Source organism: Tetrao urogallus, assembly GCF_951394365.1.
Source record: "Tetrao urogallus genome assembly, chromosome: 1".
Taxonomy (NCBI): domain Eukaryota; kingdom Metazoa; phylum Chordata; class Aves; order Galliformes; family Phasianidae; genus Tetrao; species Tetrao urogallus.
Window position 1 is genome coordinate 178,756,771 of NC_136813.1, and position 13,828 is coordinate 178,770,598.

The window sequence follows — 13,828 nt, forward strand, 5'->3', positions numbered from 1 at the left end:
AAAAAAATGACTTTTCTGCATTCACTGATTTTAAGAAAACGTAGCTTGACTGCTTGACTAAGGGAAAGCACAGTTCAGGAATGCAGTAGTGATTATAGTCTTTAAAATTCCAGTTCCTGTAACAGGAGCTACAAGCCCAGCCAGCACTGCATGAAATAACTGTCACAAAGACAATGTAAACCCAGCAGACATCAAAGTAATCCACTAATCTCATTTTTAATCCATTGTTTACACATTTGAAATATATGATGAGGAAAAACCAGTAAAACGTTACATACTTACTTGGATCAGATTTAGAAAATGTATCTCTGTCCAAAAGATTTCTGTTAAAAAAGGAGAGAAAAAAGTAATCTTATTAAAAAAATCAGATAGCAATGAAGATATTTTTAATGATATTGATCGAGAAGCTGCTTAGTTTTCTACCTTTTACTTAAAGTCAGTCAGTGCTACCAATTGAGTCTTCTCACCCTTCTTTTTCTTATGTATTTTGGATTTGACCAAATCTTAGCTTACATACTCTGGTGTCTTGAAGTAAAAAGCAATACATAACAAGCATATTAACATATATAAGATACATCAGAAACAAAAATAACTATAGATCAAAAACTTCTACCACAGATTAACATGCTAGCTGAACTTAAAAAAATTGTATGCTTTATTTATTTAAAAGAATGGTTATGACATCTCAGAGCCACTACGAAATATCTAAAGAATCTGGTGTGGATGAGTAAGGTAAAACAAAACTAACAGACAAACAGGAAACAGGAAACATGAAACAGAAGCAGGAAAATTCTAAGTGCCCACAAAATACATAGGGAAAAAGTCGGAAGAAAAATTTCTTTGTTACAAGGCTAATATCACAGCCATGCTTCAGCTAGTCTCCTCATACACAGATGAAGAGACTCATTATTACCAATAGCTCTAAAGATGAAGGACTGAACACAAAACCATCATCAGAATAGTTACTAATATTTCATCATTCTAAATTCAAATACATAAACAAATAAATATTAAATTATTCTGACCAGCCAAAAAAATGGTCTGAAAACAGAATAATCATTGAACAAGAAATAGCTATTAAACTTAGGCAGCTAGTTTAGGCTTGGTATTACTTAAGAACAAAAGAAAATGAATAAAGAAAAGGTAAGTACACAGCAGCAACACTGAAATGGTTCTAGGTATCACAACAAGCCATGACTTAAATGCAAGTCAAAATTCTTGTGCCTTTGTGAGGAAAAAAGGAATAAACAAATGAAAATTGCATTTTGGAAACTTCTCAATCTAGTCACCTTGCCTTCTTAATACTCAACACTCAATTCAAGCAATAAAGCAATAAAGGTTTAGGCAGAAATAATGAGAAGTCTGGAATACGCCTATGAAGAAAACACTGCCATATATTGATGCTGATCCCCATATAGGCAGAAGAAGAAGAAACAGGACTGGCTGTAAACTGAATTCTCTGCCCTTCAAGTGTACAAGTTGAACTTTATTCAACTGCTTTACCATTTTTCTTGGTCAAAAGTATCCAGACATTATATGAAATCTCTGCCACTGAGTATATTTAGGAACAAGTTAGGAAGCCACAAGTCTTACCAGTTCTTTGAACTTACCCTGGAGCAAGAGACAGATTAAACAACCACTTCACATCACTTATAACTTACTATTTTTAATAATTACTGAGCCTCTCTAAAGGTCACTATTTATTACTTTCATTCAGATCTAAATCACGTTACTTTCATGCCACTGCACATCATTGAAATGCATACAAATATGTTGCTAAATACAGGTTTTCTAAGCAGTGCATTTACACTTCAACAAGGAAAAGATACTGTGTCATCAGTTCAGATATTGCCAAACCCACGGTTCAGAACAAGCAATGTGGGCAGGACAGCTTTAAAAGAAGCTGTCACTTATTTAAGCCAGATCATTAAAATTATTATTTGTGAATGAATCTAAAGTCTGCATATACTACTTCTTCAACTGGAATTGTTTCTACTTCCAAAACACAATTCCTGTAAGCCTTGAAAATTTCAGAATTAAGAGTGACATGGAAAAAAACAGCACTTCTGCCTTCCATGCTCACAATTCTTTGAGCCACCAAGCATTTGCTGCCAGGGACCTAATGAACTAAGAACACTTCCATACAGTCAGCATCTGAAATCTGAAAGGACTGTAAGGATTGAGATATCAAAGTCTGACATCATAATTCAGGTCAGTAAGCATCACTAGTACACAGTTTTCAACTGATACAGCTTGCAATATCTTCAATGTGATCCTTTGTACATTTCACCATAAATAGAAAATGTCTTCAGCAAAGTTTGCAGGCACCTGATTTTCCAAACTGTTAATAACCAACTAAAACACCAAAACAAGAACTAAGCACACTCATTGTTCAAGCAATGTAGGCTTCAAAGGGAACTTCAAAAGCCAACACCAACAGGAAACAAAGGTCTGACTTGTTCAGCTAACAGCTCAGGCTGCACAATTTCTTCAGCGTATTTTCATTTTAGTGGGAAAACAATCAAAATGCTCCTTTAAATGTATGAAAACTGCAAGTTGCAGAAACACAGGACAATCTGCAACCAAAAGAAATGCTAAGAGCAAAAGGAGAAAGAAGGTTGGATATACTTCTAGAACTTCATGTCGTCTTTAATAGTCTGAGCAGAAAATGTTTTGCTTACGAAAGCATTCTCTTGGATAGTACTCTATTTTTTCAGGAAAACTCACAAATTCAAAAGCAAGAGATGCCAAAAACTTCTTACTTCCTCCTAATCAAAATATCCAGAAAAAAAGGTCTTCTATTTCAACTGACCACAATGAGTAAATCTGTATCACTATGATAAACAGTGCCAAAAAACAATGCAAAAAGAAAACAAGAAATTACTACAGATCATGAGGATTTTTTTCCCCTCTGGAGAAATACATACACCAAACACCTACAGTGAAGAACTCTGTGAATATCTGTGCAGAAAGTGCTATCCTACAGTCACAGATCCTGAAGGAATTCATTTTGCGCCTTCCAAAACACTCGCAGGAGCACAGATGACTAAGGGAAGAAAAAAACAATAGGAGCCATGGCAATAACACCTACTTAGTCTGCTATGGAAAGTACAGAGGAGATTAGAAATACTGGAATAAAGATTTCTTTATCTGTATAATGAGAGCAATTTCCCAATGGGGGGTAATCAGTAAAGAAGAAAAGTTAAAATGCCTTGTGTGGATTCACTTTGTTCATACAGCTTCATGAACTCCATAAACATGTCAGTATGTCTATGACAGTTTCTGCCCAGCGCTTTCCTTCAAAAAATTCTGTACTACGTTCAGTGTAAAACTGGAAGATCTCAATTATATATCAGGCTCTTTAAGATCCACTGATCTAGTCAGCAGTGTTTGCTGAACAGAAATCATTGCTATGTGGCTTTGTATGATCTGAATGTAGTATAAATATACATACTACATATATGTTGAGAAAGGGAGATCTACCTTAAAAACTAGTGTTTACTCACCTCATTCATATAATTTGCTTCTATTTTGACTTTTTTAATGATCAATATATTACCTTCCTGTTGTGCAAGCTTTTAAATTTAACCCTTCGTTATACTCAACTGCTACACAGAAATAAATTCAGTTCCTCCAAAAGAAATTACAGAAATCTGGCACTGAAGAACAAACCACAGGAATTACAGAACTGAATACTTTAATGTGTGTTCCTCTGGTTTCAAAAAACTGTATTACTGGACAAATACATGTTTACACACTTTTAAACTGAAACTCCTGGTGATAAAATCAAGATTTACTTCAGATGGATTTGTTAGAATCCCTCCAACTGCTAAAGTTTTGTTTCTCTTCATCTTTAGATTAGATTTAAGAAAGCAAAGTGCCCAGGGTATCAGCTAGGATGGAGTTAATTGTCTTCAGAGAGCCTTGTATGGTACTGCATTTTGGATTTTCCGTGAAATAGTGGTGATAACATACCCACGGTTTGTTGTTGGGCAGCGCTTGCACAGGATGAAACTATTTTCAGCTTCTTGTACTGCCTGCCAGTGAGGGGCTGGCGTTACTCAAGGAGCTCATGTAGTTCTACGCTCTGCATGTGTCACCAGAGCAGCCGTGACACCATAGAGATGTTTTGGCTACCACTGAGCATGCTGGCACCGCATCAGGGCTGGCTCCAACACAAAGCCATAGGCTGTAGGTGGAAGAGAGGAGGAAACACAGCCACCAGAGCTTACCCAAATCCACCAAAGGGATTTTCTGTACGCTATGATGTCATGCTCACTAATAACAGCTGGAAGGAGGTGGGAAAGGAGAATGAAGGACTCTGGTTATGAAAACATTCATCTTCCTAAGAAATCAGCGCACATCCTGAGGCCCTGTTTCACAAGAAGTGACGAAACTTTGCTGACTGGAAGTACAGGATAACTTTCTTCCTTTTGCTTGCGTGCAACCTTTGCTTTCTTTTCCCATTAAAATGCTCCTGTCTCAAACCCACGAGGCGCTTTTTTGTTTTGCTTCTTTTTCCTCCCCCTCTTCCCCCACCCCTCCCCACCCATGTAACTATGATGCATGACCAGCCCTGCTTTCCCGGAAATAGCTGAGTATCTGCCTCCAGATAGGAAGTGGTGAATGAATTCTTTATTTTGCTTTGCTTGGTGTGCAGCTTTTGCTTTATCTATTAAATTGTCTTTATCTCAGCCCACCAGTTTTCTCGCTTCCACCTCTTCAACTCCCCCCATGTCCCACTGAGAGGTAGAAGAAGCCAGTGGCTGTGTGGTGCTGCGCTGCCTCCCAGGAAACAGCATTTGGTGGTTTGCAAACACAACATTGAGTTACCCATGCAAAACTGATTATTAATTTTTAGAAAGCATGTATTCTAAATATAATATACTCTTATATGAGCATACATCAGTTTTCTTTTTCACTTGAATTAGTCCATGGGGAAGCTTGTATGATGTTGCATTTTGGGATTTTAATGAAAACTGTGGTGATAACACACCCGTGGTTTGTTGCGGAGCAGTGCTTGCACACAGCCAAGGACTTTTCAGCTTCTCATGCTGCCCTGCCAAGGAGGCTGGGCATTAGTCTTCCCAAGAAACCATCACACACACTGAGCCTTGCCTCCCCAGAAACAGAGAACACCTGCCTGCCAAATGGAAAGAACAAATAAATTCCTTGTTCTGCTTTGCCTGCATGAGCAGCTTTCACTTTACCTAATGAACAGCCTTCATCTCAACCTACATTTTTTTCACTTCTCCCTTCCCAACCCCCTCCCCCACCCCGGGTCAGAGGCAGCTGTGCAGTGCTGAGCTGCCAGCCAGGGTTAAACCACAATAACAATTATTAAACAAATTCATTTTTATTTCCTTCTTTTAATATCAGGCCCGTGTCTTTTTTTCTCTAAGAATATCCTGACAAACAAATTTCCTCTTTTTTTTTTTTTTTGTCGTTTTGTTCAGAACTGCATCAATTTCAATGCTAATTTTAATCTGTTTTACATCACAGTAGTCAATGTCTCTCAACCTTAATTGCTACCACTGGACTTTCAATGGTCAGCCCTAGGAAAGGCAATACACAATCCAAAGAATCTACTTGAGTGAAGAGCCCACTTGACTTCTTGCAGAGTAATTTATTCAATATTTTTTTCACTTGTAATGCTAGCTTAAGTAATCATCCTTCCCTAGCTATTTATACTCTCCTATATTGTCAGAACACAATAAAAAAGAAGCTATTAGCCTCCAGATTCAAAATGCCCTGGACCTAAAAGTAGATTAGACAATTTCTCAGAATTTTATCTCCTTGACAGAATGACTGGTTCTTTTAGGAAAGGCTTGGAGGAGAGAAAATGGTGGCTCTCCTGACTAAGAGGCAGTTAGCATGATCTGTTCTGATTACCTCCACTCTTTGGGGCACCTGAAGGTCTGGAAAGAACACAAACATATCTCTGATAAGCATGCTTAAGAAAACATCCACAATACTACTTTGAAGAAGTCACTGACTCTTCTCGTTCACAAGAAGATGAAGAAGTAATTGTCAGCCTCCAGAGTAACATTAATCATCAAGTTACAAATATACTGATTCAGAAGCCTTTCTCTTTGGAGAAAGAGGGAATCAATGAGTACAGCTGGAGCAGAACAGCTTCCCTACATTTTTATGACTACACACAAAAAACATTATCTGACTAAATGCATAAAAACAGTGCTAGGACAATACCTCTATTAAAACTGCTGAGTGCTCTCAGGGGTTAAGCCAACAATAAAGATGGAATTATCAAATTTCTGTACTTATGTATACAGTAACAATGGTTTTGCAGCAGTTGTCTGTGGAAACTGACAGGAATGAAGAAATAATACTCGTGCAGATGAAGCAGACCTGCATGAACGTTGAGTAGTTCCATTTTAAATAAATAAAAGTCCATTTATGAACAGTCCCAGTTTTGGCTGGCATGAGCAAACAGCTCACATCACAACCTAACTCTCCTTCAGTACCACACCAATTATTACTTGAAAACAACAGAATGAACCTGCTACATTTATATTTCTAAGGCTGGGCATGCAAACAGTCTCTGGCTCTGAACTTTCAGAGACATAATGCAGAGGATGACACTGAGGACCCCAGGCAGTCCAAAGCTCTGGCAGCTCAGTCTAAGGTCAGCTCATTGGTCCTTCTCCAGCTACTTTTATTCAGTTGATACAAATCCATGGAGATGCTGTTCTAGTTTAGATGTATTTTAATATAACTATAATAATGTATAAAGTACAAAAATTGTTTTCACATAGTTTTTTTTCTGAAACAATCCTTTAAAGCGTACACATCAAAGAAGTCATTTAGAAAGTGAATCTACCTAGGTCTTTGACACTGTCTCCCAAAATATTCTCCTGTGGAAGCTGGCAGCCCGTGGCTTGGACAAATACACTCTTAGCTGGGTAAGGAACTGGCTGGAGGGCCAGTCCCAGAGAGTGGTAATGAATGGAGTTAAATCCAGCTGACAACTTGTCACGAGTGGTGTTCCCCAGGGGTCGGTGCTGGGGCCTGTCCTCTTCAATATCTTTATTGATGACCTGGATGAGGGCATTGAGTGCACTCTCTGTAAGTTTGAGGATGACACCAAGTTGGCTGGAAGTGTGGATCTGCCTGGGGGTAGCGAGGCCCTGCAGAGGGATCTGGACAGGCTGGAGAGCTGGGCTGAAGCCAATGGGATGAGTTTCAACAAGGCCAAATGCCAGGTCCTGCACTTTGGCCACAACAACCCCAGGCGATGCTACAGGCTTGGGGCAGAGTGGCTGGAGGACTGTGTAGAGGAAATGGACCTGGGGTATTGATTGATGCTCGGCTGAACATGAGCCAGCAGTGTGCCCGGGTGGCCAAGGCCAATGGCATCCTGGCTTGTATCACAAACAGTGTTGCCAGCAGGAACAGGGAAGTGATTGTGCCCCTGTACTCAGCTCTGGCGAAGCCGCACCTCAAGTACTGAGTCCAGGTTTGGGTCCCTCACTGCAAGAAAGACATTGAGGCCCTGGAATAGGTTCAAAGAAGGGCAACACAGCTGGTGCGGGGTCTGGAGCTCAAGTCTTATGAGGAGCCACTGAGGGAGCTGGGATTGTTCAGTCTGCAGAAGAGGAGGCTTGGGAGACCTCACTGCTCTCTACAACCACCTGAAGGGAGGTTGTAGTGAGCTGGGGGTTGGCATTTTCTCTCATGTAACTGGTGATAGAACTAGAGGGAATGGCTTCAAGCTGTGCCAGGGGAGATTCAGGCTGGACGTTAGGAAATAGCACCTCTGTTAAAGACTGGTCAGGCACTGGAATGGGCTGCCCAGGGAGGTGGTGGAGTCACCAACCCTGGAGGTGTTCAAGGAACATTTGGATTGTGTGTTGAGGGACATGGTTTAGTGAGAACTATTGGTGACTGGAGGATGGTTGGAGTGGGTGATCCTGTGGGTCTTTTACAACCTTGGAGATTCTATGATTCTATAAATTTGTACAATGAATACAATATTCCTTCTCAGCCACTGTGGGACGGGGGAGGATGCATTACTTACACAGGCAGTGAAAGAAAGAAAAGAAAACGAGGAAAATTAATAGAGAAAGTTTTGGTACAGTTAAAGCTGTTATACACTTCCTACTACCTAATCCCTTCTCCGCTTTCCCTTACATTACCTTTCTGAGGTCTAAAATAGTTGGTTTCAACTGTGCAAGGGTGATACAGTGAGTCACCAGTGAGCATCCCGCATCCTGTCTGGGGAGGAGAAGTTGGTAGTAGCAGTGGAGGATCAGATCATCTCAGGAAGATTATGATGTTGACGGTTTCCTTTTCCAAATTCTGAGGCTCCCCACAAGGGGCTACTTTTCCAACCCACTGTTACACCATGATCTCTCTTTGTTGGTCTCTTACTCCATTTTGCATTCAAACTTGCCATATTTGTTACACCTGTTTGGTTCTTGCCCTTTGGTTCCACTATAATTTCAGAAAATAGCTTTGCCCGTATCCCAAGTCTGCTCTTCTTTACAAACCACTGGAAAGGTCTCCACAGGTATCCCATACCTCCGCTTTCCATCCTCCATCTCTGCTACTCCACCTTGCATCCTGTGTTCCCACGGTGCTCCTCTGCACTACATCATCCTGTGACAGTCACAGATACCTTATTCTGCACTAAACAACCACTTGCTACTGCTGTCTATAGAAGAATAATAGCTATGTCGTGTCATTGCACAAGCCAAAGAGAAACTATGTAAGAGGTAGCCACCTGATCTTCAGAAAAACTGCTTTGGTAGCCAAGGAAATCCAAACAAAACACCAAGTAGGCAAAGACAAGTTCAGACAAAACCTGACAAGTCCTGAGACTTCACACGATACAAAACTTGGTAACTGGTCCCAACAGTGGCAAGACTGCATCTACAGGGCCACACGTCGGCCTTAAATTTTACAGTTAATGTGTGCTTTGCCTAAAGTTCAAATAATACATGCACACACAGGAGAAACAAACTATACACTCTACCAGGAATGCACCTCTAGGATTGTTTTGATGGAGGCCATCACCCATTTATATGTTTTTCTTGAAGCCAGATGGCTGTCTAGGTGGTTTCAATTCAAAGAAAAGACTTGCAAGATCAACCTCTGTTGTCAGCCATCCATAAACATGGATAAACAGATTTTGTAACCAGTCTGGACACATACACACAAAACTACAGGAAAATGAAAAGCAGACTTAGAATCAGGATGAATTTTATATCCTCTGCTCTGTACTATATGGAGTTACAAGCTCAAATAATTTATTGTATCTTTTATCATTGCATCTTTCTGCCATACAGATTTCTAACAAAAAACAAGGAAGTAAATATACTGGCTGGAGAGAAGAGAGCTTAGTAGAGATCAGTCCTTATGACAATCAAAGATAAAATCAAACATGCTTTGGATACCACAACCAGTAGAAAGGAACTGCTTAAGATTTCAGACTGTCAAGCAAATGGAAAGGCAAAAATCCCGAGGCAGTACGTTTTGTTCCTCCATGCCAGAAATCTGAAATTAGATTATTCTCATAAATGAGAATAGGATTTGTTTAATTCCGTTCATCCCATTCATTAATATTAAATTTCTGTACAAATTGTGAAACTGTATAGAACTGATCCAAACCAGGCACAGACAACCAATCGTACTTCTGAACCAATCATAAGGAGTACACTCTGCCTTCCTGCACATTATGCCTGGCATGGGAATACAGAAAGTGCAGAACCCGTCCAGCACAAACACAGAATGATGAGGACAGTTCACCTGATTCTGCATAAAGCTTAGCAGACCCGTGTCAATGTTTTGTGAGAATTTTACCATCCCTCAGATAACTGTAGCATCATTGACACAGGTCCTGGTTTCAGCTGGGACAGAGTTTATTTGCTTCATAGTGCCTGCTGTGATGCTACATTGTTGCTTTAGACTTGGCCTTATGACTGCACGTCATAAAGTGATCAAACTACTTCACTTTCCTATAGATATGCAGAAATTACTCTTAGGAAGATAATTCTGTTTGACACCTCCTCAGTAGGTAAATAAACACTAACACAAGGCATGATGAAATTTTTTACTTCCTTGTAAGATAGGGTTTCATAAAGGCTGTGGTTTAATCAGGAGACTCCAGATCAGTGCACCCAGTAACGAGTAGGAGCAGAGATTACCATTATATTAATCATGACAAAAACTGAAAAGCTTGAGATCCCACTGTGCATGTAACTTCACTGAGAGCAGGGAAGATGAGAACAGACCGTGACACTTCTCCAGTGTTTTATTTGATTGTAGTCAATGAAGAATATGACAGACAGGGTCACATTCCGGCAGACACGAGGGCACGCCCAGACACCAGATGAGCAATCTCAAACATTCCTGCTACTTACTTCCCCTTAACACAGCCTGAAGCTTACCTCAAGACCAAACGAGACCACAAGTTTCTACCTGCAGCCGCTAAGTGTAGATTCAAGTCTAGGCACACACCTATAATCAGTGCGCTGTGCAAACGCATCTTTGGAGAAAGAGAAGCTTTTTGGCTGGAAAACAATAGCAGAGTAAAATATAAAAGAACAACCCATATTCTCTTTCACACATCGACTGGAGAGTCAAGGTCTTGATCCCATCTTCCACCATATGACAATCATCCAAAGCAATGCCAGTCTGCAATTTAAAAAACAAAAAGCACAGCAGGTCTTCATCAGACCACGAACACATGACGGAAGGAGCTACTGGGTACAAAGGGAGATGACTGCAAGACCAACTAACTAGACAACCCTGGACTTCTGCCAATACCGGAGGATCCTCCCAGGTGTCACTTTCAAGTTGTTCTGCTACATTAAATCTGGCTCTTGAGCCATAGAATACAGTTCCCTGATAAAATAATCTTAGAGCCTTACAAACCTGTATCTTAGAAGAGCTGGAAAAAGACTGAACTTTTTCTTTGATAGACGCTGAACAGTAATAATTAGAAAAATTAATTTCTTGCTTTTCTAGCGCTTGTAAAACTACAGCCAGTAGTTGGCTGGCATTCAATAAACAATGAGTATTATACGAAAGGTTTTCGGTCATAAAGAAACCACAAGAAGAGTATCAGCTAACATCCAAGACATCTGTTGGATGCATTTTTCACAAAGTATTACCCATCGTATGAAATGCACGTCTCCCAGAGGCTGCCTCCAGCCCCTACCTCAAACTGGCCTTAGTGCAATCCCACCTGCATAGTACTGACACCCAGCTAGTCTGATCACATGGACAGCATGGGCATGCCAGGCACTATGAGTTAGGAAATGCCAACAGATGAACCATAATAAAATGCAAGTAGAATCTGTATCCTCGCTGAAAAAAGTAATACAGTAAACAAAAACAAAACACGAAAAACACCACAGAGGTAAAAGTATTGACTAGAATCTGAAATTTCTTTGTGGCACAGCCAGACATGGAACCTAACACCTTGCACTGCTTCACCTGCCCACCAAACTGCAGCATACCTACAAACTGGAAGAGGTTCCCACATTTACTATAATCAAAACAAGTATTTAAACAAAAAATACATATACAAAAGACTAATGATCAGCTGGTAACTACTGATGTAAACCAGCAACCAAATTGGTTCTACAACTCTGTAGATACCAAGGGAAAATTAACAACATGACTCAAATGGTCTTCAAAGCATTTCTCTGCATATGTCTGAAAATAAACAGTTGCTAATCTGAAAGAATTTCAGCATTTGCTGAACTTTGCACGCTTGACTCTCACTGTATTTCACAATTGTGTTTAACATTACTTTTCCAGAGCTTTAGCCCAGGAATATTTTTACAGATGAATCACAACCATGTGTTAATGGTTAATCTCTGCCCCAATCATTTCACGCTCAGATCTGAAGCATGATTTTGCAATCAAAAGCTGTCACTGCAGCACATCAAGAAGGAATCACCCTGGAAATTCCTATCCTACACTTGACATCAAGAGTTATCAGGATTAGAAAACGTTTTTAAAAGTTTTTCTTTCCCTTGTTTAAGCAAAACAGATGTGGCTTTTGAAAGTATGTCAAAGATACATACAAAGAAATTAACATGTAAACAATGTCCTAAGGTTAGTTATAATTAATGTCAGCTATGATTATCTATGTCATACACCTGCAGTTATTAAGCACTGGATGCATTTTCAAATAACTATGAAACTTAGGCTTGAAGAAGACGCTGCAGGCAGCTACAACTAGCCCTTGGAATAAGAAAAAAAAACTCATGCCTTTATATATGAACTGGGTCAAAAGCAACATTAAGAATTCTGACATCTGTAATTTTGATAGGTTATCTGAAGAACCTAAAGTAATTCTAGGGGCCCTGTTTGCTTTAACACCTAACAGCATCCCTTCTGTGCAAACATGGGTTCTGTGCTTGCTGCGTGTAAACTTTGTGGAGATGGGCTGAACTCAGCACCTTCACATCTCAGCCACTGACAGCTCCAGTATTCCAAATTCAACCTTACTATATTTGTGATGTTCTCTTTTTTTTTTTTTTTTAATGATAAAACGCTAAAACATGCTTATTAAGGGAATATATTTAGTATGTTTACCAAAAACGAACAAACAAAAAAAATCCCTTAGTAAATACACAAAGGGAAGAGAGGGAGTGGTCTGACTGAAGTTCCGAGCCCTGAACGTCTGCCCTCACAGCAGCAGTGCTAACAGAGGTAATTCCAGGCAACCACAGCAGAAAATGAAGCAGAGCGACACAAACTTTGTCTCATTTCCCATCAGGAAATAACGACAGTTCCAAGTTATCTGCCAGAAGCTGCCAGTTCTGCTGGCGAGAGGAACCACCGCTCTTCAACTGCTGGGGCATATTTAGAGAGATGGCAAAACGAAAGAGAAAACAAACATAAAAAGATCACAAAAATAATAATTCCAGACCGCTAATGGAAACGTCTCTGTGTTTCATAGAGAGAGAAAGCGCTATTTCTGAAATCCCGGTAAACAAACCGGGGCCAAATAAACGTGGAGGAGCAGAACTGCACACACTGCGTCCCGTGTTACGGGTCGGCATTTTTAGCAGCAGCGGTCGGGCAAAACGTGGCGAGGCTCCGCGCCAGGTTTCCTAAGAGTTTTGCAAGAGAGCCTTACAAATATACTAAAGGATTACTCCGGATGGGAGTTTTTTTCCTTCCCCTCTGCGGCACTTGGGACAGCTCCAGAAGTTAAACGCCAGCTGAGAACGCAGCGCTCCCCGGCTCGGCTCCACCGCCGGGCGCTGCCTACAGCCGCCGCTCCGTGCCCGGCCGAGCAGCGCGGCTCCGGGGCTGCCCGGGGCACGGACCCACAGCGCGCCTCCGCGGGAGGGAAACCGCCGCAAGCTCCGCGCCGCCGCCTCACCTGCAGGACACGGAGAGCTCCACCTTGGTGGCCGGGATGCTAGAGCTGAGCACGTTAAAATCCCCCACGGACGCCATGTTCGGGAACCCACCGCTCCTGCCCACTTTCTGCTGCCCCGGCGGCTTCTCCAGCCCGAACATGAGGCAGCGCGGAGGGCGGCCGGCGCCGAAGAAGGGAGGGACGGAAAGGAGGAGGCGGCGCCGGGCGGCCCTTCTGCGGCGCGACGGCCGCTGACCGCGCGCGGAGTCCCGGGCGCTCCGCTCCGCACCGCCTCGCACCACCGACTGAGGAGCGGGGCGCTGACGTCACCGCGAGCGGGAGCCGCCTGAAGGGAGCGGAGTCCGGCTGCTTGCCGCCCACCCGCCGTTCTCTGCCGTGCGCCGACGGGCCCGTCCCGTCCGGTCCCGCGGCCGCTGGCCGCCCACCCTCCCGGTCCGCCAGGGAGAGGATCTCCGCGCCGCA

The 13,828-nt window shown here is 41.8% G+C and overlaps 1 protein-coding gene across 1 annotated transcript in view; it reads right to left on the bottom strand.

The window, feature by feature from the left end:
- CPNE8 (copine 8) overlaps positions 1-13,506 on the bottom strand; it is a gene marked incomplete at both ends in the record, with an annotated part of 92,195 nt that extends 78,689 nt beyond the window's left edge. Inside the window, 2 exons of the mRNA XM_079541777.1 lie at positions 283-323; positions 13,367-13,506. Of these exons, the coding sequence (XP_079397903.1) occupies positions 283-323; positions 13,367-13,506 (181 nt within the window). The remainder of the gene's footprint in view (positions 1-282; positions 324-13,366) is intronic.
- Between the last annotated feature and the right edge of the window lie 322 nt (positions 13,507-13,828).